The sequence below is a fragment of the Pseudophryne corroboree genome, chromosome 2, assembly GCF_028390025.1.
Source record: "Pseudophryne corroboree isolate aPseCor3 chromosome 2, aPseCor3.hap2, whole genome shotgun sequence".
Classification (NCBI taxonomy): Eukaryota; Metazoa; Chordata; class Amphibia; order Anura; family Myobatrachidae; genus Pseudophryne; species Pseudophryne corroboree.
This window is the reverse complement of record NC_086445.1, coordinates 361,885,846-361,912,878: the sequence shown is the minus strand read 5'-3', so window position 1 is coordinate 361,912,878 and position 27,033 is coordinate 361,885,846. Positions and strand designations below refer to the sequence as shown.

Genomic DNA, 27,033 nt, shown 5'->3' with positions numbered 1-27,033 from the left:
ACAACATTGTGCCTGCTGAATTTCATCATGATGGAAGACGTAAGACGCCACCAATCATCTCTTACATAGGGTGGATTTGGCAAGTACTCGTCAACCTTATGTTAAATTAGTTTGTTCATGAATAGGGTAAAAACAATTTATACTTGGCTAATGTATCTGAAATAATTTGCCTCAATGGTTAATCAACACGATCACAAACATATTACAGTTTTGTTGTACACAGTAAGGAGCAGAAATCCCATAAGTTTGCATTTGTTTTGTCATTATTTACTTTTAGAACTTTTGACGAAGTCCCCATTCATCCTGGTTCCCCTATGTTTGTCCGATGTTCTCATAGTAAAATGTGATGAAGCACCAAAATAGTAGAATAAGGGATGCAGTCAAAATACCAGCAGTCAGAAGACCGACAGTGGGATCTCGACGGACAGAATCCCAACACATCCCAGTGGCAAGTACAGGGGTTGGATGGTTAGGCAAGTGAGAGAGTAAGGCTGTGGGGGTGGGGGAGGTTTGGTTTAGGCTTGGGGGAGCGGGGGTTAGGATTAGGGATAGGGGTATATTAAAAATACTTACCAGGATGTATTAGGATTCTGTCCACTTTTGGTCAACGGACAGTCAAGATCCCATCTGCCCGGATTTCGTACCCAACCCATAGAATATGTTTTTGCAGCGGCTTTGTATTATTTAGTGCCCAAACTTGAAGTTAAGTGGGTTTTAAGCCAAGCTCAAACTTCTAGCCAATTTGAAAATTAAGGAATGGTCTATGGCTTATTGTGCAGTTCTCGACACCACCACAGTGACATAATTAAAAAAATAAAATAAAGTTCTTCTTTGTGAATTTAATGTAAGATCAGTAATTGATACAGGATTAGTGATAAATCACTTGTCAGTAATGATCATAAATTACATGACATAATAAACTACATATTTGTATTATTCATGATAAAGCACATACAGAAATGGGCAGGTTTATCCGGGACAGCCTAAGCCACCAGACTTTTTTAAAGTAATTATTATACATATTATAAATTTGATCAAAAATACAAAAAAAACTGTAATTACATACAAATATTGATATACAAAATTTTTCCAAGTGCACGACACACTAGCATAATAAAAAAAACATTGTTAGGTAGTGGAATTGTGTCGAATGTTATAAATAAATGTACTAAAAAGCTGCAGTCCCTTGGCAACGTATGACTTGACAAACCGTAGCGGGCACCTCACTGCAGGGATATATAACAGAGACTAGGTAGTAACTCAGGTATGCTTACAATGTTGTGCTCCTAAAGGTTGTGCAAAATCCGGTTTGTTCCAATTTGTTTCTATTTGATTGTGGCATGGTGTGACAGGCGCAAATCAATTCCATCTACTAGCCAGTGTCAATGGCTATCTAAATTACCCTGGGATAGAGAAGTGCAAAAAGCTAACAGCAGCCCTTTTTAGTCTGTTTTTCCCGACTGATTTGTGCAAGATTGACGGTGTCATATGGTTCATTGGCTCTCTTTTTAACAATCAATGGAATGACCATGTTAAAAACACTTTCAAACAAGACATCAACATTGTATCCAGTTTTGGCGCTGCTTTCAAAACACATCTTCTCTGCAGCTGGAGCATGACTGTCATCCACCATTCTATATTTCATGATCCGCTTATATAAGGCAATCGCATCTTCTTTGGTAACTTGTTTGCGTACCTTGGAAGTACTGGAGCTACGAGGCCTATCTACTTCTAAATCATTTTCTGCTTCACAATCTTCAGTGAGGTCAATTTTGTTCCCTACCACAACGAAGATGCAGTCGTCACTGGCTGTGTCTGTTAGGCCCAGGAATCGTTCTTCAAGTTCCAGGAGACTCTGCATATTACTAACATCATAGGTCAGGATGATGGCAGAAGCTGACCTGCAGTACATAGAACCCAGGCCATGAAACTGTTCCCTTCCTGAAACAGAATCAACAATACATAGTGAATGTCTGTATGGCAAAAATTACAGCAAGTTTTTTCTTTGCAAATGCCTTAATTACCTCATCCACACAGTGGTAAGTCCCACTCACTGCTCTACTACAAACCTTCTACAAGTCTCAAAATCCCAGAGCAAAAAACATACACGTTTAGCAAGTTGGCTTATGCGGAGACTCTTCACAAACCATGCAATCCGTGTTTTTGTTTTTTAAACAGATTTACTATGGAACCCTTGCTTCGTATAGGAGAGTCCTTACATACTAATTGGTTCTGAGACAACCTGCAAACATAATGGGATCAATGCAACTAGACGTAAGGGGAGTTAGTTGTTCTTGCAATAGTGTGGAGACGCTGCGAACAAGCAAGCAATTTGCCCCCCGACTCGCAGGTGCAACTAAATGGAATCTAGTTGAATTGACCAATATGATGGGGGAATTGAATTGTTTTACGGTCCGCCCCAATTAACGGGCGCCCATTATTTATCATGCTTGTCTCACCAAAATAGACCGGGTTTAGCCACGTAAAGCAGCTAAACCAGCCCAAAGTCCTGGTTATTGCACCCAAACTGCAGATTTTTTGCACATGAATGCTCGCCACCTCGAGAGGCTGCGAATAGAAAGGTGTGTGCTCCTGGCATTTGCACATGATGAGAGCAACAACTGACTTGCTTTGTCAGGAAACTATTAATCAGCACAATTCGTATAACAATTGAATGGCCCCCTAGATGTTCTTTGGCTTGGTCACGGATCTAGCATCTAGCAATGCCAACAATGTATCCCATAGACTCTGCTGTAACTCATTTATCGTTGTTATATCCTCTGGCCTGTGAACACGCACTTTATAATATAAATAAGACTCTTGTACGTCACAGATACAGGTTATTGGTTGCTGTATATAACAAAAGTAGTTATTTGCTAATATCATTTAGCAGTTTTGGGGAAGTAGTTAAGTGCTTACATAGGGCTTTCCATCCTGGACAAAAGTAGAGATTTCTGACCACATCCCCAGTAACTAAGATTCTCATTTCCGACTGATGCTGTCACAAGACTACTAAGCTAAAGTGACACATTAATAACAGACATGCAGTACAGCGTGTAGCTAACCTTATTCACAGTCAACAGCAGCATCAATGACAAATGATAGACACACTGAAGCTCGGTACACACTGGAGCATGGCGTATCCTGCCGATATGTTGGCTTGATGGACTGACATATCGGAACCTGGGTACACACTGAGCACTGTTAATGAAGAATGGAACGATCACTGTTCAGACCTTCATTAGCATACATTGTATCGCCAGCGATATCGCCAGGTTTGATGTGCAGCATATCAAAACGATGCTAGCGACCACCGGACACGCGCATACTAGGCATGCACACTGCCTAATATGCGCCGAATTGAGAAATAGGTCAGTCCGATCTGCTGGATCGGACAACATATTGCTCAGTGTGTACCCAGCTTAAAGCTAGCCAGACAGGTTTCTATAATTCCACCCAGTCTTTGCTCGTCAGGAGGCTTGCCACCTAGAAACAGCGCCCAGCCTCCCGATTACCACTGTAGCAAAGCCAAGTGAAAACAAATACCTTTTACTTACAGTGGAGGGTCGGGTCCGCCCCTCAGGCAGAATTTTCTGGAGCGCATACAGGTGAGGAGCCTGCGCCTCGGACAGAGCTGCTTGGCAGACATGTGACAGCGGTGCCGGCACCAGCCACGCTGCTACACCGGGGTTATAAACATCTTTTCTCAGGTAAGTGTTATACATATTTTCTACCTCAAAGCCCGAGTAACCGTCCCTGCAAAATAGCAACTTCCTCCTGATCCATAACAATAAAGCATCGCTGCCAGCAGCAAGAGCCACATTACCAGCTGCAGTGTTATTTATGATGAAAAAAAAAGATTGTTCTATCAGGTTAGTGGAATAATAAGATTTTACTTACCGGTAAATCTATTTCTCGTAGTCCGTAGTGGATGCTGGGGACTCCGTAAGGACCATGGGGAATAGACGGGCTCCGCAGGAGACAGGGCACTTTAAGAAAGAATTTGGATACTGGTGTGCTCTGGCTCCTCCCTCTATGTCCCTCCTCCAGACCTCAGTTAGAGAAACTGTGCCCGGAAGAGCTGACAGTACAAGGAAAGGATTTTGGAATCCAGGGCAAGACTCAAACCAGTCACACCAATCACACCGTATAACTCGTGATAAACTTACCCAGTTAACAGTATGAACAACAACGGAGCATCAAATCAACCCTGATGCAACCAACATAACCCTTATTTAAGCAATAACTATATACAAGTATTGCAGAAGAAGTCCGCACTTGGGACGGGTGCCCAGCATCCACTACCGACCACGAGAAAAAGATTTACCGGTAAGTAAAATCTTATTTTCTCTAACGTCCTAGTGGATGCTGGGGACTCCGTAAGGACCATGGGGATTATACCAAAGCTCCCAAACGGGCGGGAGAGTGCGGATGACTCTGCAGCACCGAATGAGCAAACACAAGGTCCTCCTCAGCCAGGGTATCAAACTTGTAGAACTTTGCAAAGGTGTTTGAACCTGACCAAGTAGCCGCTCGGCAAAGCTGTAATGCCGAGACCCCTCGGGCAGCCGCCCAAGAAGAGCCCACCTTCCTTGTGGAATGGGCCTTAACTGATCTAGGCAGCGGCAACCCAGCCGCAGAATGAGCCTGCTAAATCGTGTTACAGATCCAGCGAGCAATAGTTTGCTTTGAAGCAGGCGCCCCAAGCTTGTTGGAAGCATACAGGATAAACAAAGATTCTGTTTTCCTGACCCTAGCCATTCTGGCTACATAAACCTTCAAAGCCCTGACCACATCAAGCAACTCGGAATCCTCCAAGTCACGAGTAGCCACAGGCACCACAATAGGTTGGTTCATATGAAAGGATGACACCACTTTTGGCAGAAATTGTGGACGGGTCCGCAATTCTGCCCTGTCCATATGGAAAACCAGATAGGGGCTTTTATGTGACAAAGCCGCTAATTCTGACACACGCCTAGCTGAAGCCAAGGCTAATAGCATGACCACCTTCCACGTGAGAAATTTTAACTCCACGGTTTTGAGTGGCTCAAACCAGTGTGACTTCAGGAAACTCAACACCACGTTAAGATCCCAAGGTGCCACTGGAGGCACAAAAGGGGGCTGAATATGCAGCACTCCCTTTACAAACGTCTGGACTTCAGGAAGAGAAGCCAGTTCTTTTTGAAAGAAAATGGATAGAGCCGAAATCTGGACCTTAATGGAACCCAATTTCAGGCCCAAAGTCACTCCCGACTGTAGGAAGTGAAGGAAACGGCCCAGCTGGAATTCCTCCGTAGGGGCATTCCTGGCCTCACACCAAGCAACATATTTTCGCCATATACGGTGATAATGTTTAGCCGTCACGTCCTTCCTAGCCTTTATCAGCGTAGGAATAACCTCATCCGGAATGCCTTTTTCTGCTAGGATCCGGCGTTCATCCGCCATGCCGTCAAACGCAGCCGCGGTAAGTCTTGGAACAGACAGGGCCCCTGTTGCAACAAGTCCTGTCTTAGAGGCAGAGGCCATGGGTCCTCTGTGAGCATTTCTTGCAGATCCGGATACCAAGTCCTTCTTGGCCAATCCAGAACAATGAGTATTGTTCTCACTCTTCTTTTTCTTATGATTCTCAGCACCTTTGGTATGAGAGGAAGAGGAGGAAATACATAAATCGACTGGAACACCCACGGTGTCACTAGTGCATCTACAGCTATCGCCTGAGGGTCTCTTGACCCGGCGCAATATCTCTGTAGCTTTTTGTTGAGGCGGGATGCCATCATGTCCACCTGTGGCAGTTCCCACCGCCTTGCAATCTGCGTGAAGACTTCTTGATGAAGTCCCCACTCTCCCGGGTGGAGGTCGTGCCTGCTGAGGAAGTCTGCTTCCCAGTTGTCCACTCCCGGAATGAACACTGCTGACAGTGCTCTTACGTGATTCTCCGCCCAGCGAAGAATTCTGGTGGCTTCTACCATCGCCACCCTGCTCCTTGTGCCGCCTTGGCGGTTTACATGAGCCACTGCGGTGATATTGTCTGACTGAATCAGAACCGGTTGGTCGCGAAGCAGGGACCCGCTTGACGTAGGGCGTTGTATATGGCCCTTAGTTCCAGGATGTTGATGTGAAGGCAAGTCTCCTGACTTGACCACAGCCCTTGGAAATTTCTTCCCTATGTGACTGCCCCCCACCCTCGGAGGATTGCATCCGTGGTCACCAGGACCCAGTCCTGAATGCCGAATCTGCGACCTTCGAGAAGGTGAGCACTCTGCAGCCACCACAGGAGAGGCACCCTGGCCCTGGGGGATAGGGTGAGTAACCGATGCATCTGAAGATGTGATCCGGACCACTTGTCCAGTAAGTCCCATTGGAAGGTCCTCGCATGGAACCTGCCGAAGGGAATGGCCTCGTATGATGCCACCATCCTTCCCAGGACTCGAGTGCAGTGATGCACTGACACCTGTTTTGGTTTTAATAGATTCCTGACCAGTGTCACGAGCTCCTGAGCTCTCTCTATCGGGAGATAAACCCTTTTCTGGTCTGTGTCTAGGATCATGCCTAGGAGAGGCAGATGAGCTGTAGGAACCAACTGCGACTTTGGAATATATAGAAGCCGTGTTGCCGTTACACTTCCAGAGAAAGTGATACGCTGTTCAGCCACTGCTCTCTTGATCTCGCTTTTATGAGGAGATCGTCCAAGTACGTGATAATAGTGACACCTTGCTTCCGCAGGAGCACCATCATTTCCGCCATTACCTTGGTGAACATTCTCGGGGCCGTGGAGAGACCAAACGGCAACGTCTGAAATTGGTAATGACAATCCCGTACCGCAATTCTGAGGTACGCCTGATGAGGTGGATAAATGGGGACATGAAGGTATGTATCCTTTATGTCCCGAGTCACCATAAAATCTCCCCCTTTCAGGCTTGCAATGACCGCTCTTAGCGATTCCATCTTGAACTTGAACCTTTTCAGGTATATGTTCAGGGATTTTAAATTCAATATGGGTCTGACCGAACCGTCCGGTTTCGGGACTACCACATGGTCGAATAATAACCCCCTCCTTCTTGAAGGAGGGGAACCTTGACCACCACCTGTTGAAGATACAATTTGTGAATTGCAGTTAATACTGTTTTCCTCTCGTGGGGGGAAGCCGGCAGGGCCGTCGATGAGGGGGCATCTTCTCCAAGTCCAGATTGTATCCCTGAGACACAATATCTATTGCCCAGGGATCTAACAGGGAGTGAACCCACTTGTGGCTGAACTTACGAAGGCGTGCCCCCACCGGGCCTAGCTCCGCCTGTGGAGCCCCAGCGACATGCAGTGGATTTTTGTAGAGGCCGGGGAGGACTTCTGTTCCTGGGAACTAGCTGTGTTGTGAAGCTTCTTTCCTCTGCCCCCGCCTCTGGCAAGAAAGGAAGCACCTCGGACTTTCTTGTTTCTTTGTTCGAAAGGCTGCATTTAATAATGTCGTGCTTTCCTAGCCTGTGCAGGAATATAAGGCAAAATATCAGAATTACCAGCTATAGCTGTGGAGACCAGGTACGAGAACCCTTCTCCACACAATCCTCAGCCTTCCATATGCCTCTTAAGTCGGCATCATCTGTCCATTGCATATTCTACAGGACACATCAAGCAGAAATCGACATAGCTTTGACTCTAGGACCCAGTATACTCATGTCTCTTTGGGCATGTTTTAATATATATATATATATATATCTTAAGACAGCATCTTTAATAAATATATATATCTCTCTATATATATATATATATATATATATCTCTCTATATATATATATATATATATATCTCTATATAAATATATATATCTCTATATATATATATATATCTCTCTCTCTATATATATATATATATATATATATATATATATATATATATATATATATATATCTTAAGACAGCATCTTTAATAAATATATATATATATATATATATATATCTCTCTATATATATATATATATATATATCTCTCTATATATATATATATCTCTATATATATCTCTATATATATATATATATATATATATATATATATATATCTATATCTATATATATATATCTCTCTCTATATATATATATCTCTATATATATATATATATATATATATATCTCTATATATATATATATATATATATATATATATATATATCTCTATATATATATATATATATCTCTATATATATATATATATATATATATATATATATATATATATATATATATAATCTACATACTAGGGTCTCAATCTCTGCTGATAAGGTACCTGTCCACGCTGCCACAGCGCTATAAACCCATGCCGACGCAATCGCCGGTCTGAGTAGTGTACCAGAATGTGCACGCTATCTGCAGGATCCCTGAGAATAGCCGTTACGTCAGGGCTACCTTTTGGGCAAACGTGACACCCTAGGGGAAGATTCCCATCCTATCCTGGCCCTAGTGGGGAAAGGATACTGCCTGAGAACTCTTTGTGGGAAACTGCAGTCTCGTCTGGAGATTCCCGCTCTTTTTCATCATGAGAGTAGGGAAATTTACCTCAGCTTTCTTCCCCTTAAACATGTGTACCCTTGTGTCAGGGACAGATGAGTCATCAGTGATATGCAAATCATCTTTTATTACACTAATCATATATTGAATACTTTTCGGCCATTTTGGCTGTAACTTTGCATTATCGTAGTCGACACTGGAGTCAACCTCCGTGTCGATATCAGTGTCTATTATTTTGGATAGTGGTCATTGAAAGACTCTGAAGGTCTCTGCGACATAGGGACAAACATGGGTAGATTTCCTGTCTGTTCTCTAATCTTTTGTGCAATAAATTCACCTTAGCACTTAATTACACATATCCAAACAGGTGTCGGCGTTGTCGACGGAGACACCCTCACACACACATATTTGCTCTATCTCCTCCTTAGGGGAGCCTTTTACCTCAGACATGTCGACACACACACGTACCGACACACCACACACTCAGGGAATGCTCATCTGAAGACAATTCCCCCATAAGACCCTTTGGAGAGACAGAGAGAGAGTATGCCAGCACACACCCCAGCGCTATTAACCCAGGAATAACTCAGTAACTTAATGTTAACCCAGTAGCTGCTGTTTATATTGATTTTTGCGCCTAATTATGTGCCCCCCCCTCTCTTTTTACCCTCTTCTACCGTGTAACTGCAGGGGAGAGGCTGGGGAGCTTCCTCTCAGCGGTGCTGTGGAGAAAAAACATGGCACTGGTGAGTGCTGAGGAAGAAGCCCCGCCCCCTCGACGTGTGGTTACTATTAGATAAAATGTTTAGGTGTCTCTACATGGACAGAACAAATACAGCTGTAATCCACCAGGGGCGTAAATCCCAGAGGCAATGGAGACGCCTGACTCCATGCTCCAAGCCCTGATGGGGAACCTGCATGTACAGCAGCACATGTGTGGTTCAAAGCAGGATCCAAATGTCACTGCACTTCCAGTATACACACACACACACACACACACAATCCATATGTGTTCCCTTATTTATTTTATACATTTCAAGAGGGGGAGGGGGGGCGGGGGGTATATGACAACAAACTACTACTTTTCCCGTGTCAGAAATGATCTCAATTTTACAATTTTTTTAATGCAGAAAATGGTAATAATCTCTGTTGCTGGAGAAGACGGCTCCAGTGAGTAGCATTGGAGTCTGTTAAGCTCAGTACACACCAATACATGTCCGGATCACCCAGTGGGGGTTATTCAGAGTTGAACGCACAGTAGCAATTTTTTGCAGCCGTGCGATCAGATAGTCGCCGCCTATGGGAGAGTGTATTTTAGCATAGCAATTGTGTGATCGCTTGTGCAGGGGAGCTGTGCAAAAAGTTTTTGTGCAGTTTCTGAGTAGCTCTGAACTTACTCAGACACTGCGATCACTTCAGCCTGTCAGGTCCCGGAATTGACGTCAGACACCCGCCCTGCAAACGCCTGGACACGCCTATGTTTTACACGGCACTCCCAGAAAATGGTTAGTTGCCACCCAGTTGTCAATTACTTTGCGATCGCCTTCTTCGTATGGTCCCACGCTGCACGGCGTCTCCTGTCGCCAGGCAGCGACGTGCCTGCACATTGTGGTCGCGGTGCATGCGCAGTTCAGACCTGATCGCACCGCTGCGAACAACTGCAGCGTGCGATCGGGTCGGAATGACCCCCTATATCAGGTGAATGAGCCGACAAAAGCATCGTTGTGTATGCAGGTCCGTTGCAGGAACAGAGAAACAGCTTAAAACGCACCTGCAACGGCCGGGATATTGAGCCCACATCTCATCTGCTGTTTAATATTTATCCGCCCGATCTCCCATTTCTGTAGGAGCCTGTACACACAGCTATTTCTAGCAGTGTGTACAGGACTCGCAAGGGACAAGCTGGTGACACAATATTCAGCTGATTGGGAGCTTTTACCGGATCAGCTGACTGTGTATCCAGTTTTAGGGTTAGAACTGAAGGCTTAAATCTCTAGAAATTCAAGCCCAGCTAACCAACTAGCAGCACTTTACATTTGTCATCAATCAAGGCTCGCAGTGAGTGGGCCAATGAGGCGCATCCATGGTGAGCCAATCAAAACGTGTTGCATCAGCTGAGAGGGAGAAAAGAGATCAATAAGATGAAAGAAAAGACCAGCCAGAATGCTAAACAACAGAAGAGGCAGTAAGTAGGTGGAAGAATGCTTAAGGCAGAAAGAAGACATCTGGGTACCTAAGCCCTGGCAGCAACAGAGCTCTTTCAAGACAGCTTATACTGGTCCTCTTGCCATCCAGATGAAGCCTGATTCAAGTCAAGCGGCCGACAACAGGCAAGCCGACAAGGCCAAGCAGTGGAATGATGTTGACTTCCGAGAGGGTTGGTGCAGGAGGGACCCCTCTATGCCTACCAAGGACGGGCAGATCTGTCATGGCTCCAATGGGGCACCAGTGTTTTTAACATTCCCACTAGGCCACCAGGGTGATGGGACCTTGTTATTTTGGCCAATAGCAATAGTGGGCATTAGGCTCAGATATTAGGCCACTAAGGATTACGACCGCATTAGAACATTAGGCCCTGTCCTCCTGTGCCCATGTAAATCAATGTTATTAAGGCTCAAATATATAGTTTGGAGAATAAGCCCTATGAAGCAACCATAAAGTGCCTCAGCACAATTAAGCATGTGTTGTGTTGTAACTTTTGGTGCTAGGACCTTGATACTTGTTAAATACGGGCTTTAGGCCCAGAATAGAGTAAGAAACCTTGTGCCTAATTCAGACCTGATCGTAGAAGTTTGCCCCTGCCACACAGGTACAAAAGCATTGCACTGCGGCGATGCTTTTGTACCTGAAGAGTAGCTCCCTACCAGCGCAGCTCCTGCATACCGGCAGGGAGCTACCAGTTGCTCTCTGGGTCGCAGCAGCTGCGTGTGATGTCACGCAGCCGCCACAGCCCAACCCCCCCCCCCCCAATGCGGCCAAACGCCGCCGGCCCACCCCCTCCCACCCAGCGAATACCTCTACCTGTCAATCAGCCAGAGGTGATCGCTGGGCAGAGATGCCGATCGCATCTCTGGCATGCGCTGGCACACTGCTGCACCTGCACAGTTCAGACCTGATCGCCCGCATTACGAAAACGCACAGCAGCGATCAGGTCTGAATTAGCCCCCTTGTTCCCTATCTATGTGTATACTAAACCTGACAATAATAGGGAAACTTGGGCCCAGGTTGGTAATCATAAGGGTAATTACTCCTTATACAGAAGGTTGGCCGGAACCTGGTAGGAGGTGAACTCTCTTTTCTGCTTGGATCGCTTACGCAACCCAATCTGCAGTTTCCCGATGGTTGGGAAACTGCGCACACGCAGGACCTGTTCTGCGCATGTGCAGAACAGGTCCTGAGATTGCATTGCCAATGCCTCTGCCCGATTGATAGGCAGATGTCCAGGGAGCGGGGGCGGCCAGGAGTAGAGAGGAAAAAGGACTGCATCCCAGACGCAGTTTATTTGTCCTCACAAGCTGCACTGCTACTGCTAGTCTGAGTAGGTCTGAGTAAGTTGCATGTTCAACTAGAACTGCGATCGCATCGCAGTGTACAGATCACAAATGTAGAAAGGAGGTGCTATGCAGGAGGGGAGTGGTGCAAAGTTTAACCATTCCCCACCTTTTTTTAAAAATGTGTCACTATGGGGGAATTCAATTAGCTGTGATAAGGTGTTAACGTGCTCTAACGCACATAACACATAATAATTCCATTATTTCCAGTATGCGTGCTCCCGTTATTGGGCTTTTCAAATAGAAAATTGTGTACTCGCCATTCACATGATAACGCCTGTAACATAAGCAAGAATTAAGTACAGGTGAAAATGGGGAAATCTGCCTGTGCCCCCCCCCCCCACCCCAAAAAAAAGAAACACAAGAGAAACTAATACAGGATAGCAGTAAATACATATTTTATTGGCAATGACAAAAGTATCTGAGGTTCTTAAAATGTATCAATTGACTGCTATTATATGCATTATTCTAAACCACTGAAAAAATAAGATTTTAAACCTACCGGTAAATCTTTATCTCGCAGTCCGTAGAGGATGCTGGGGACTCCGTAAGGACCATGGGGAATAGACGGGCTCCGCAGGAGACATGGGCACTTTAAGAAAGACTTTAGATATGGGTGTGCACTGGCTCCTCCCTCTATGCCCCTCCTCCAGACCTCAGTTAGAGAAACTGTGCCCAGAGGAGACGGACAGTACGAGGAAAGGATTTTGTTAATCCAAGGGCAAGATTCATACCAGCCACACCAATCACACCGTATAACTTGTGATAAACTACCCAGTTAACAGTATGAACAACAACATAGCATCAGTCCAAGACCGATAAAAACTATAACATAACCCTTATATAAGCAAAACTATATACAAGTCTCGCAGAAGTAGTCCGCCCAGTAGACGGGCGCCCAGCATCCTCTACGGACTACGAGAAAAAGATTTACCGGTAGGTTTAAAATCTTATTTTCTCTTACGTCCTAGAGGATGCTGGGGACTCCGTAAGGACCATGGGGATTATACCAAAGCTCCCAAACGGGCAGGAGAGTGCGGATGACTCTGCAGCATCGATTGAGCAAACAGGAGGTCCTCCTCAGCCAGGGTATCAAACTTATAGAACTTTGCAAAGGTGTTTGAACCCGACCAAGTAGCAGCTCGGCATAGTTGTAGTGCCGAGACCCCTTGGGCAGCCGCCCAAGAAAAGCCCACCTTCCTAGTGGAATGGGCCTTGACCGATTTTGGTAATGGCAATCCAGCCGTAGAATGCGCCTGCTGAATCGTGTTACAGATCCAGCAAGCAATAGTCTGCTTTGAAGCAGGGGCGCCAACCTTGTTGGCTGCATATAGGACAAACAGTGCTTCTGTTTTTCTGACTCTAGCCATTCTGGCCACGTAAATTTTCAAAGCCCTGACTACATCAAGGGACTCGAAATCCTCCAAGTCTCGCGTAGCCATAGGCACCACAATAGGTTGGTTCATATGAAAAGATGACACCACCTTATGAAGAATTGAGGACGGGTCCGCAATTCCGCTCTATCCATATGGAAAACCAGATAGGGGCTTTTATGAGACAAAGCCGCCAATTCCGACACTCGCCTAGCCGAAGCCAAGGCTAATAACATGACCACCTTCCAAGTGAGATATTTTAACTCCACCGTTTGAAGTGGTTCAAACCAGTGCGACTTAAGGAAACTCAACACCACATTAAAGGTCCCAAGGCGCCACCAAAGGTATAAAAGGAGGCTGAATATGCAACACTCCCTTCACAAAAGTCTGTACTTCTGGGAGAGAAGCCAATTTTTTTTTTAAAGAAAATGGATAAGGCCGAAATCTGAACCTTAATGGAGCCTAATTTTAGTCCCAAATTCACTCTAGTCTGTAGGAAGTGAAGGAAACGGCCCAGATAGAATTCTTCCGTAGGAGCATTCCTGGCCTCACACCAAGAAACATATTTTCGCCATATACGGTGATAATGTTTAGCTGTCACGTCCTTCCTAGCCTTTATCAGCGTAGGAATGACCTCATCCGGAATGCCTTTTTCCGCTAGGATCCTGCGTTCAACCGCCATGCCGTCAAACGCAGCCGCGGTAAGTCTTGCAACAGGTCCTGTCGTAGAGGAAGAGGCCACGGATCTTCTGTGAGCATTTCCAGCAGATCCGGATACCAGGTCCTTCGTGGCCAATCTGGAACAATGAGAATTGTTCTCACTCCTCTTTTTCTTATTATTCTCAACACCTTGGGTATGAGAGGAAGAGGAGGGAACGCATAGACCGACTGGAACACCCACGGTGTCACTAGGGCGTCTACAGCTACCGCCTGAGGGTCTATTAATCTGGCGCAACACCTCTGTAGCTTTTTGTTGAGGCGGGACACCATCATGTCTATATGAGGCAGTCCCCACTGACTTGCAATCTGTGCGAAGACTTCCTAATGAAGTCCCCATTCTCCTGGGTGCAGGTCGTGTCTGCTGAGGAAGTCTGCTTCCCAGTTGTCCACTCCCGGAATGAACACTGCTGACAGTGCGCTTACATGATTTTCCGCCCAGCGAAGTATCCTGGTGGCTTCCGCCATTGCCACTCTGCTCCTTGTGCCGCCTTGGCGGTTTACATGAGCCACTGCGGTGATGTTGTCTGACTGGATCAGAACTGGTTGGTCGCGAAGTAAGGTCTCCGCTTGACGTAGGGCGTTGTATATGGCCCTCAGTTCCAGGATGTTGATGTGAAGACAAGTCTCTTGACTTGACCAAAGACCTTGGAAGTTTCTTCCCTGTGTGACTGCACCCCAACCTCGGAGGCTCGCGTCCGTGGTCACCAGGATCCAGTCCTGAATGCCGAACCTGCGGCCTTCTAGAAGGTGAGCACTCTGCAGCCACCACAGGAGAGATACCCTGGCTCTGGGGGACAGGGTGATCAACTGATGAATTTGTAGATGTGACCCGGACCACTTGTCCAGTAGGTCCCATTGGAAAGTCCTCGCATGGAACCTGCCAAAGGGAATGGCTTCGTATGATGCCACCATCTTTCCCAGGACTCGAGTGCAGTGATGCACTGACACCTGTTTTGGCTTCAATAGGTTCCTAACCAGAGTCATGAGTTCCTGAGCTTTTTCTATCGGAAGATAAACCCTTTTCTGGTCTGTATCCAGAATCATGCCCAAGAAGGTCAGACGAGTCGTAGGAACCAACTGCGACTTCGGGATATTGAGAATCCAGCCGTGTTGCTGTAACACCTTCAGTGAAAGTGAGACGCTGTTCAGCAACTGCTCTCTTGATCTCGCTTTTATGAGGAGATCGTCCAAGTACGGGATAATTGTGACACCTTGCTTGCGCAGGAGCACCATCATTTCCGCCATTACCTTGGTGAAAATTCTCGGGGCCGTGGAAAGCCCAAACGGCAACGTCTGAAATTGGTAATGACAATCCTGTACCGCAAATCTCAGGTACGCCTGATGAGGTGGATAAATGGGAACATGAAGGTATGCATCCTTTATGTCCAGAGATACCATAAAATCCCCCCCCTTCCAGGCTGGCGATGACCGCTCTTAGCGATTCCATCTTGAACTTGAACCTTTTCAAGTATAGGTTCAGGGATTTTAAATTTAAAATGGGTCTGACCGAACGTCCGGTTTCGGGACTACAAACAGGGTTGAGTAATATCCCCTCCCTTGTTGAAGTAGGGGAACCTTGACCACCACCTGTTGAAGATACAATTTGTGAATTGCATTTAACACTATCTCCCTTCCCGGGGGAGAAGCTGGTAGGGCCGATTTGAAAAACCGGCGAGGAGGCACCTCTTCGAATTCCAGCTTGTAACCCTGAGAAACAATTTCTATTGCCCAGGGATCCACCTGTGAGTGAATCCAGATGTGGCTGAAAACTCGAAGACGTGCCCCCACTGGTGCGGACTCCCTTAGCGGAGCCCCAGCGTCATGCGGTGGATTTTGTAGAGGCCGGGGAGGACTTCTGTTCCTGGGAACTAGCTGTGTTGTGCAGCTTTTTTCCTCTGCCCTTACCTCTGGCAAGAAAGGACGCACCTCGTACTTTCTTGTTTCTTTGTGATCGAAAGGACTGCATTTGATAATGTGGCGCTTTCTTAGGCTGTGAGGGAATATAAGGCAAAAAATTTGATTTACCAGCTGTAGCTGTGAAGACCAGGTCCGAGAGACCTTCCCCAAACAATTCCTCACCCTTGTAAGGTAAAACCTCCATATGCCTCTTTGAGTCGGCATCACCTGTCCATTGCCGGGTCCATAGGACTCATCTAGCAGAAATCGACATAACGTTGATTCTAGAACCCAGTAGACTAATGTCTCTTTGAGCATCTCTCATATATAAGACAGCATCTTTTATATGCCCTAGGGCAGGCATGTCCAAACTGCGGCCCTCCAGCTGTTGAGAAACTACACATCCCAGCATGCCCTGACACAGCTTTAGCATTCTCTGACAGCAAAACTATGTCAGGGCATGGTGGGATATGTAGTTTCTCAACAGCTGGAGGGCCGCAGTTTGGACATGCCTGCCCTAGGGTCAATAAAATGGTATCCTTATCTAGGGTCTCAATTTCCGCTGATAAGGTATCTGTCCATGCTGCTACAGCGCTACAAACCCAGGCCGACGCAATCGCCGGTCTGAGTAAGGTACCAGAATGTATGTAAATGGACTTCAAGGTAACCTCCTGCTTGCGGTCAGCAGGATCCCTGAGGGTAGCCGGATCTTGGGATGGCAGCGCTACCTTTTTGGATAAGCGTGTCAATGCTTTGTCCACCCTAGGGGAGGATTCCCACCGTATCCTGTCCGTTGGCAGGAAAGGATACGCCATAAGAATCCTTTTGGGAATCTGCAGTTTTTTGTCTGGAGATTCCCAAGCTTTTTCACATAATTCGTTCAACTCATGTGAGGGGGGAAAGGTTACCTCAGGTTTCTTTCCCTTATACATGTGTACCCTCGTGTCAGGGACAGCGGGTTCCTCTGTGATATGCAAAACATCTTTTATTGCAATAAACATATATCGAATACATTTAGCCAATTTTGGCTGTAACTTTGCATCATCGTAGTCGACACTGGAGTCAGAATCCGTGTCGGTATCTGTGTCTACTATTTGGGATAGTGGGCGCTTTTGAGACCCCGAAGGTCCCTGCGACATAGGGACAGACATGGGTTGACTCCCTGGCTGTTCCCTAGCTTCAGCTTTGTCTAATCTTTTGTGCAATAAATTTACATTAGCACTTAAAACATTCCACATATCCATCCAGTCATGTGTCGGCATTGTCGACGGAGACACCACATTTATTTGCTCCCCCTCCTCCCTAGGAGAGCCTACCTCAGACATGTCGACACACGCGTACCGACACACCACACACTCAGGGAATCCTCTTATCTGAAGACAGTTCCCCCACAAGGCCCTTTGAAGAGACAGAGAGAGAGTATGCCAGCACACACCCAGCGCTATATGACCCAGGAAAAAACACAATAAATATACGTTCACCCAGTAGCGCTGTTATATATATATATATATATATACATATACACACACACACACACGCCAAATTATGTGCCCCCCCCCCCCCCCCCTTCTTTAAAATCCTCTTTCACCGTGGAATAAGCAGGGGAGAGTCCGCGGTGCTTCCTCTCAGCGCTGTGCTGTGGAGAAAATGGCGCTGGTGAGTGCTGAGGGCTTCTGTCCCGCTCAAATATACTAAAAAACTGGCGGGGGCTCTTTATATATACAGTGCCCAGTTGTATATTATATATATATATATAATAAGAATTTACTTACCGATAATTCTATTTCTCGGAGTCCGTAGTGGATGCTGGGGTTCCTGAAAGGACCATGGGGAATAGCGGCTCCGCAGGAGACAGGGCACAAAAAAGTAAAGCTTTACTAGGTCAGGTGGTGTGCACTGGCTCCTCCCCCTATGACCCTCCTCCAGACTCCAGTTAGGTACTGTGCCCGGACGAGCATACACAATAAGGGAGGCATTTTGAATCCCGGGTAAGACTCATACCAGCCACACCAATCACACCGTACAACTTGTGATCTAAACCCAGTTAACAGTATGATAACAGAAAGGGCCTCTTAAAGATGGCTCCTTAACAATAACCCGAATTAGTTAACAATAACTATGTACAAGTATTGCAGATAATCCGCACTTGGGATGGGCGCCCAGCATCCACTACGGACTCCGAGAAATAGAATTATCGGTAAGTAAATTCTTATTTTCTCTATCGTCCTAAGTGGATGCTGGGGTTCCTGAAAGGACCATGGGGATTATACCAAAGCTCCCAAACGGGCGGGAGAGTGCGGATGACTCTGCAGCACCGAATGAGAGAACTCCAGGTCCTCCTTTGCCAGGGTATCAAATTTGTAAAATTTTACAAACGTGTTCTCCCCCGACCACGTAGCTGCTCGGCAGAGTTGTAATGCCGAGACCCCTCGGGCAGCCGCCCAAGATGAGCCCACCTTCCTTGTGGAGTGGGCTTTTACAGTTTTAGGCTGTGGCAGGCCTGCCACAGAATGTGCAAGTTGAATTGTGTTACAAATCCAACGAGCAATCGACTGCTTAGAAGCAGGTGCGCCCAACTTGTTGGGTGCATACAATATAAACAGCGAGTCAGATTTTCTGACTCCAGCCGTCCTTGAAATGTATATTTTTAAGGCTCTGACAACGTCCAACAACTTGGAGTCCTCCAAGTCGCTAGTGGCCGCAGGCACCACAATAGGTTGGTTCAGATGAAATGCTGATACCACTTTAGGGAGAAAATGCGGACGAGTCCGCAGTTCTGCCCTATCCGAATGGAAAATTAGATAAGGACTTTTATAAGATAAAGCCGCCAATTCAGATACTCTCCTGGCAGAGGCCAGGGCTAGTAACATAGTCACTTTCAATGTGAGATATTTCAAATCCACCTTTTTCAATGGTTCAAACCAATGGGATTTGAGGAAATCTAAAACTACATTTAGATCCCACGGTGCCACCGGAGGCACCACAGGAGGCTGTATATGCAGTACTCCCTTGACAAAAGTCTGGACCTCAGGGACAGAGGCCAATTCTTTTTGGAAGAATATTGACAGGGCCGAAATTTGAACCTTAATGGATCCCAATTTGAGACCCATAGATAATCCTGATTGCAGGAAATGTAGGAAACGACCCAGTTGGAATTCCTCCGTCGGAACCCTCCGATCCTCGCACCACGCTACATATTTTCGCCAAATGCGGTGATAATGTTTCACGGTGACTTCCTTCCGTGCCTTAATCAAGGTAGGAATGACTTCTTCTGGAATGCCTTTCCCTTTTAGGATCTGGCGTTCAACCGCCATGCCGTCAAACGCAGCCGCGGTAAGTCTTGAAAAAGACAGGGACCCTGCTGTAGCAGGTCCCTTCTCAGAGGTAGAGGCCACGGTTCGTCCGTGAGCATCTCTTGAAGTTCCGGATACCAAGTCCTTCTCGGCCAATCCGGAACCACTAGTATTGTTCTTACTCTTCTTTGCCGTATGATCTTCAATACCTTTGGTATGAGCGGCAGAGGAGGAAACACATACACTGACTGGTACACCCAAGGAGTTACCAGTGCGTCCACAGCTATCGCCTGTGGATCTCTTGACCTGGCGCAATATTTGTCCAGTTTCTTGTTGAGGCGAGACGCCATCATGTCTACAATTTGTCTTTCCCAACGGTCTATTAACATGTTGAAGACTTCTGGATGTAGACCCCACTCTCCCGGATGAAGATCGTGTCTGCTGAGGAAGTCTGCTTCCCAGTTGTCCACGCCCGGGATGAACACTGCTGACAGTGCTATCACGTGATTCTCCGCCCAGCGAAGAATCTTGGCAGCTTCTGCCATTGCACTCCTGCTTCTTGTGCCGCCCTGCCTGTTTACATGGGCGACCGCCGTGATGTTGTCCGACTGAATCAACACCGGCTTTCCTTGCAGGAGAAGTTCCGCCTGGCTTAGAGCATTGTAGATTGCTCTTAGTTCCAGAATGTTTATGTGAAGAGACTTTTCCAGACTCGTCCATACTCCCTGGAAGTTTCTTCCTTGTGTGACTGCTCCCCAGCCTCTCAGGCTGGCGTCCGTGGTCACCAGGATCCAATCCTGAATGCCGAATCTGCGGCCTTCTAATAGGTGAGCCTTCTGCAACCACCACAGAAGTGACACCCTTGTCTTTGGTGACAGGGTTATTCGCAGGTGCATCTGCAGATGCGACCCTGACCATTTGTCCAACAGATCCCTTTGGAATATTCTTGCATGGAATCTGCCGAATGGAATTGCTTCGTAAGAAGCCACCATTTTTCCCAGGACTCTTGTGCATTGATGTACTGACACTTTTCCTGGTTTTAGGAGGTTCCTGACCAGATCGGATAACTCCTTGGCTTTTTCCTCTGGAAGGAAAACCTTTTTCTGAACCGTGTCCAGAATCATTCCTAGGAACAGCAGACGAGTTGTCGGGATTAAATGGGATTTTGGAATATTCAGAATCCACCCGTGTTGTCTTAGCACCTCTTGAGATAGTGCTAAAGCTGTCTCCAGCTGTTCTCTGGACCTTGCCCTTATTAGGAGATCGTCCAAGTATGGGATAACTAATACGCCTTTTCTTCGAAGAAGAATCATCATCTCGGCCATTACCTTGGTAAAGACCCGAGGCGCCGTGGACAATCCGAACGGCAGCGTCTGAAACTGATAGTGACAGTTTTGAACAATGAACCTGAGGTACCCCTGGTGTGCGGGGTAAATCGGAACGTGTAGATACGCATCCTTGATGTCCAAGGATACCATAAAGTCCCCTTCTTCCAGGTTCGCTATCACTGCTCTGAGTGACTCCATCTTGAACTTGAACTTTTTTATGTAGAGGTTCAAGGACTTCAGATTTAGAATAGGCCTTACCGAGCCATCCGGCTTCGGTACCACAAATAGAGTGGAATAATACCCCTTTCCTTGTTGTAATAGGGGTACTTTGACTATCACCTGCTGAGCGTACAGCTTGTGAATGGCTTCCAACACCCTCTCCCTTTCGGAAGAGACGGTTGGTAAGGCAGACTTCAGGAAACGATGAGGAGGATCCGTCTCTAATTCCAACCTGTACCCCTGAGATATTATCTGCAGGATCCAGGGGTCTACCTGCGAGTGAGCCCACTGCGCGCTGTAATTTTTGAGACGGCCCCCCACTGTCCCCGAGTCCGCTTGAGAGGCCCCAGCGTCATGCTGAGGTTTTTGCAGGAGCCGGGGAGGGCTTCTGTTCCTGGGAAGGAGCTGCCTGTTGGTGTCTCTTCCCTCTTCCTCTGCCTCGTGGCAGGTACGACAAGCCCTTTGCTCTCTTATTTTTGTAGGAGCGAAAAGGCTGCGGTTGAAAGGTCGGTGCCTTTCTCTGTTGGGGAGTGACTTGAGGTAAAAAAGTGGATTTCCCGGCAGTAGCCGTGGCCACCAAGTCTGATAGACCAACTCCAAATAACTCCTCCCCTTTATACGGCAAAACCTCCATGTGACGTTTTGAATCCGCATCGCCTGTCCACTGTCGTGTCCATAAGGCTCTTCTGGCTGAAATGGACATAGCACTCACCCGAGATGCCAGTGTGCAAATATCCCTCTGTGCATCACGCATATAGATAAATGCATCCTTTATTTGTTCTAACGACAGTAAAACATTGTCCCTATCTAGGGTATCAATATTTTCAATCAGGGATTCTGACCAAACTACTCCAGCACTGCACATCCAGGCAGTTGCTATAGCTGGTCGTAGTATAACACCTGCATGTGTGTATATATCCTTTTGAATAACTTCCATCTTTCTATCTGATGGATCCTTAAGTGCGGCCGTCTCAGGAGAGGGTAACGCCACTTGTTTGGATAAGCGTGTGAGCGCCTTGTCCACCTTAGGGGGTGTTTCCCAGCGCGCCCTAACCTCTGGCGGGAAAGGGTATAATGCCAATAACTTTTTTGAAATTATCAACTTTTTATCAGGAGCAACCCACGCTTCATCACACACGTCATTTAATTCTTCTGATTCAGGAAAAACTGTTTGTAGTTTTTTCACACCATACATAATACCCTGTTTTACGGTATCTGTAGTATCAGCTAAATGTAACGTCTCCTTCATTGCCAAAATCATATAACGTGTGGCCCTACTGGAAAATACGTTTGAATTTCTACCGTCGTCACTGGAATCAGTGCCCGTGTCTGGGTCTGTGTCGACCGACTGAGGCAAAGGGCGTTTTACAGCCCCTGACGGTGTTTGAGGCGCCTGGACAGGCATTAATTGATTGTCCGGCCGCCTCATGTCCTCAACTGACTGTTTAAGGGAAGATAAACCATCACGTAATTCCACAAATAAAGGCATCCATTCTGGTGTCGACCCCCTGGGGGGTGACATCTGCATATTTGGCAATTGCTCCGCCTCCACACCAATATCGTCCTCATACATGTCGACACCACGTACCGACACACACCGCAAACTCACAGGGAATGCTCTAATGAAGACAGGACCCACTAGCCCTTTTGGGGAGACAGAGGGAGAGTCTGCCAGCACACACCACAAAGCGCTATATATACAAGGGATATCCTTATATTAAGTGCTCCCTTATAGCTGCTTTAATATATATATATATAGCCATTAATGTGCCCCCCCTCTCTGTTTTACCCTGTTTCTGTAGTGCAGTGCAGGGGAGAGACCTGGGAGCCGTTCTGACCAGCGAAGCTGTGACAGAAAATGGCGCCGTGTGCTGAGGAGATAGGCCCCGCCCCTTTTTCGGCGGGTTCTTCTCCCGCTATTTTTCCAGTCAGGCAGGGGTTAAATATCTCCATATAGCCCCTATGGGCTATATGTGAGGTATTTTTAGCCTTGTATAAGGTTTATATTTGCCTCTCAGAGCGCCCCCCCCCAGCGCTCTGCACCCTCAGTGACTGCCCAGTGAAGTGTGCTGAGAGGAAAATGGCGCACAGCTGCAGTGCTGTGCGCTACCTTATGAAGACTGAGGAGTCTTCAGCCGCCGGTTTCCGGACCTCTTCACGCTTCAGCATCTGCAAGGGGGTCGGCGGCGCGGCTCCGGGACCGGACTCCACGGCTGGGCCTGTGTTCGATCCCTCTGGAGCTAATGGTGTCCAGTAGCCAAGCAGCAAATCCACTCTGCATGCAGGTGAGTTTACTACTTTCCCCCTAAGTCCCACGTTGCAGTGATCCTGTTGCCAGCAGGACTCACTGTAAAGAAAAAAAACCTAAACTAAACTTTCTCTAAGCAGCTCTTTAGGAGAGCCACCTAGATTGCACCCTTCTCGTTCGGGCACAAAATCTAACTGGAGTCTGGAGGAGGGTCATAGGGGGAGGAGCCAGTGCACACCACCTGACCTAGTAAAGCTTTACTTTTTTGTGCCCTGTCTCCTGCGGAGCCGCTATTCCCCATGGTCCTTTCAGGAACCCCAGCATCCACTTAGGACGATAGAGAAATATATATATATATATATATATATATATATTTATTTATTATTTTTTTTGCTAAAAAGAGAGGTTCATATGCTGTCCAGGGCGCCCCCCCTGCGCCCTGCACCCTTACAGTGACTGCCGTGTGTGAGGTGTATGGGAGCAATGGCGCACAGCTTTACTGCTGTGCGTTACCTCAGTGAAGATCATGAAGTCTTCTGCCGCCTCTGAAGTCTTCTTTTCTTCTCATACTCACCCGGCTTCTATCTTCCGGCTCTGCGAGGAGGACGGCGGCGCGGCTCTGGGACGGACGGCGAGGGTGAGACCTGCGTACCGATCCCTCTGGAGCCAATGGTGTCCAGTAGCCTAAGAAACAGAGCCTAGCATTAAAGTGGTCTGTTTCTCTCTCCTCAGTCCCTCAATGCAGGGAGTCTGTTGCCAGCAGGCTCCCTGAAAATAAAAAACCTAACAAATATACTTTCTAACAGGAAACTCAGGAGAGCTCCCTGTAATGCACCCAGTCTCCTCTGGGCACAGTGGTAAACTGAGGTCTGGAGGAGGGGCATAAAGGGAGGAGCCAGTGCACACCCATACCTAAAGTCTTTCTTAAAGTGCCCATGTCTCCTGCGGACCCCATGGTCCTTAGGGAGTCCCCAGCATCCTCTAGGACGTAAGAGAAAAAAAAAGACAGATGCGCTACTTCAAAATAAAAATGGGTAATAGCATATGGGTCATTTTAAGCCACTTTAAAAAAAAATGCAAAAAACCCCCCAATTACTCCCACCTGCAAGCCTATAAACACCGGTCCCACTCAAAGCACCCCCATATACCTGTCCCATACCTTGTACCCCAATGTCCTGCATTTTGCATTTTTCCACCCAAAAAATGACATGTCATTAGTGGCCTAATAAAAATAATTAAAAACTTCTACGTGCCCAAGTCATTTAAGGGGTGCCACAGTGGTTCTGAACCACGTCCTGACATTTTTACCTTAAAATAGGGATTTTCCCCAAACTTTTCACCTGCTCAGGAGGTGGCAAAAATCCACGTTAAAACCTAAGGAGAATTGCTGCGGGTAAAGTTGACAATAAAGGGGATAGGTTTGTTTTTCGTGAGTAGCTATAAAAGCCCATTTTTCATGGGGAAAAAAATTAAAAATGATTGTGGCTAACTGACTTCCTCCCTATGTGTCATCTGATAGATAGTTACTTGATCAGACAACCTCTTCTCCTACCAAGGAGCATGTTTGGCAAGTGCACATTTTGTGCGTTTTGGCAGCTTTACTCATTTCCTGGAATGAAATACTAAAGCTTGTGTGTGACTGGGGGTTCTTTTCTTAGTAGCACTTTACATAAAGATGAGACTGACAATCCTGGAGGATTTAAAATAGCAAAAAATAGGATTTTAATACCTACCGGTAAATCCTTTTCTCTTAGTCCGTAGAGGATGCTGGGGACACTTCAAGAACCATGGGGTATAGACGGGATCCGCAGGAGACATGGGCACTTTAAGACATTCAAAGGGGTGTGAACTGGCTCCTCCCTCTATGCCCCTCCTCCAGACTCCAGTTATAGGAACTGTGCCCAGGGAGACTGACATTTTGAGGAAAAGGATTTATTGTTAAACTAAGGTGAGATACATACCCAGCTCACACCTCAAGCACGCCGTACAACATGGCATTCAACACAACGCAAGTCAACGGCATGAACAACATCAGCAACAGGCTGACCATAAACGTAACACAACCTGTGTGTAACCATAACTAATAACTGCAGATACAGCCCGCACTGGGACGTGCGCCCAGCAGCCTCTACGGACTAAGAGAAAAGGATTTACCGGTAGGTATTAAAATCCTATTTTCTCATACGTCCTAGAGCAGGGGTGGGGAACCTGCGGTCCTCCAGCTGTTGCTAAACTACACATCCCAGCATGCCCTGCAACAGTTTTTGCATGGCCAAATAGCAAAACTGTATCAGGGTATGCTAGTATGTGTAGTTCAACAACAGCTGGAGGGCCAAAAGGTTCCCCCATCCCTGTCCTAGAGGATGCTGGGGACACTTCTAGAGCTTTGGTATAAACCCCATGGTTCTTGAATGAGCGGGAGAGTGCGGATGACTCTGCAGCACCGATTGACCAAACATGAGGTCCTCATCAGTCAGGGTATCAAACTTGTAGAACTTCGCAAATGTGTTTGAACCCGACCAAATAGCCGCTCGGCAAAGTTGTAAAGAAGAGACCCCTCGGGCAGGCGCCCAGGATGAGCCCACGTTTCTGGTAGAATGGGCCTTCACCGATTTCGGTAACGGCAATCCAGCCGTAGAATGAGCCTGCTGAATCGTATGACAGATCCAGCGCGCAATAGTCTGCTTGGAAGCAGGAGCCACAATTTTGTTGTGAGCATACAGGACAAACAGAGCCTCCGTTTTCCTAAATTGAGCCGTTCTGGCCACATAAATTTTCAAAGCTCTGACTACGTCGAGAAACTTCGATTCCAGCAAGGGGTCAGTAGCCACTGGCACCACAATAGGTTGGTTCAAGTGGAACGACGAAACCACTTTCGGCAGAAACTGCTGACGAGTATTCAACTCTGCTCTATCTTCATGGAAGATCAAATCAGAATCAGAATCAGAATCAGCTTTATTGGCCAGGTGTACTCACGTACACTAGGAATTCTTTGTGGTACAATGCATTGCCAAGCAGCAACATGGAGGACAAAAAAAAAAAAAAAAAGTAGCATACATTACAAACATTACACATATGAGTTCATACTGCACATATGCAACTGTACAGTAGACATATTATACATTTAAGACTAAAAACTAAGGCTGCTTGGCAGAGCAGCACCGAGGCAGCCATCCGCGGCGCCAACTAGAACTCACACAATGCACATAATACAGAAGATTTAAGCATTACATCAAAAGATAAACCACACAGACAAAGACACAGAAGGAATAATGCATGATTGGTGTAGGCATTTTGAGTAATAACCTCCAGGGGTTGTGTATTCCACCATCACAAGGCACCAGGTGCGGCAGCCATCTTAGGCGCACTGCGTAGGATTACCCACGGTGGAATAGTCCACCCCTAGAAGAGAACACAAAATGGGGAGATTGCAGAGTCCTTAAGTTCAGAGTAGGGTTCCAATAGAAACATCAGGTCCACACATTTTTCATCCCATCCACAAGCGCACCAGATAAGGCAGCCATGTTGGGCGCACTACAAGGTTACACAGAGGGAGATGAGCCATACAGGGGCCAAATGCATGTATGGGAGAACTGACACGTGTGTAGGCGTATGCTATACCCTGCATGGAAAGATCCAAATGAAGCACACCCCGCCCACAGGGGAACCACCGAGGCAGCCATGTGGGGCGCACTGCATAGGTTACTGCTGGCAGGGTGTGCAACCAATGGAGGTACACATGTACGGGAATAGCACACAGTGGGGTGGAAGTATTGTGTAAGAAGAAAGAGAAGAGAAAGACACATTTGCAGGAAAAAAAAAAAAAAAAAAAAAAAAAGCTGTACTAACATTATTTTGTGAAAAAGATAAATGTCCTGGTCTCATGAGAGCAGTGCGGGTGGGTGTGAGA

The 27,033-nt window shown here is 46.7% G+C and overlaps 1 protein-coding gene across 1 annotated transcript in view; it reads right to left on the bottom strand.

Annotated features, from left to right (window-relative positions):
* Positions 1-819: 819 nt before the first annotated feature.
* The window catches only part of RAB20 (RAB20, member RAS oncogene family), a 110,951-nt gene continuing 84,737 nt past the window's right edge, over positions 820-27,033 (bottom strand). Inside the window, exon 2 of the mRNA XM_063953173.1 lies at positions 820-1,941. Within this exon, the coding sequence (XP_063809243.1) occupies positions 1,427-1,941 (515 nt within the window). The 3' untranslated portion in view covers positions 820-1,426. The remainder of the gene's footprint in view (positions 1,942-27,033) is intronic.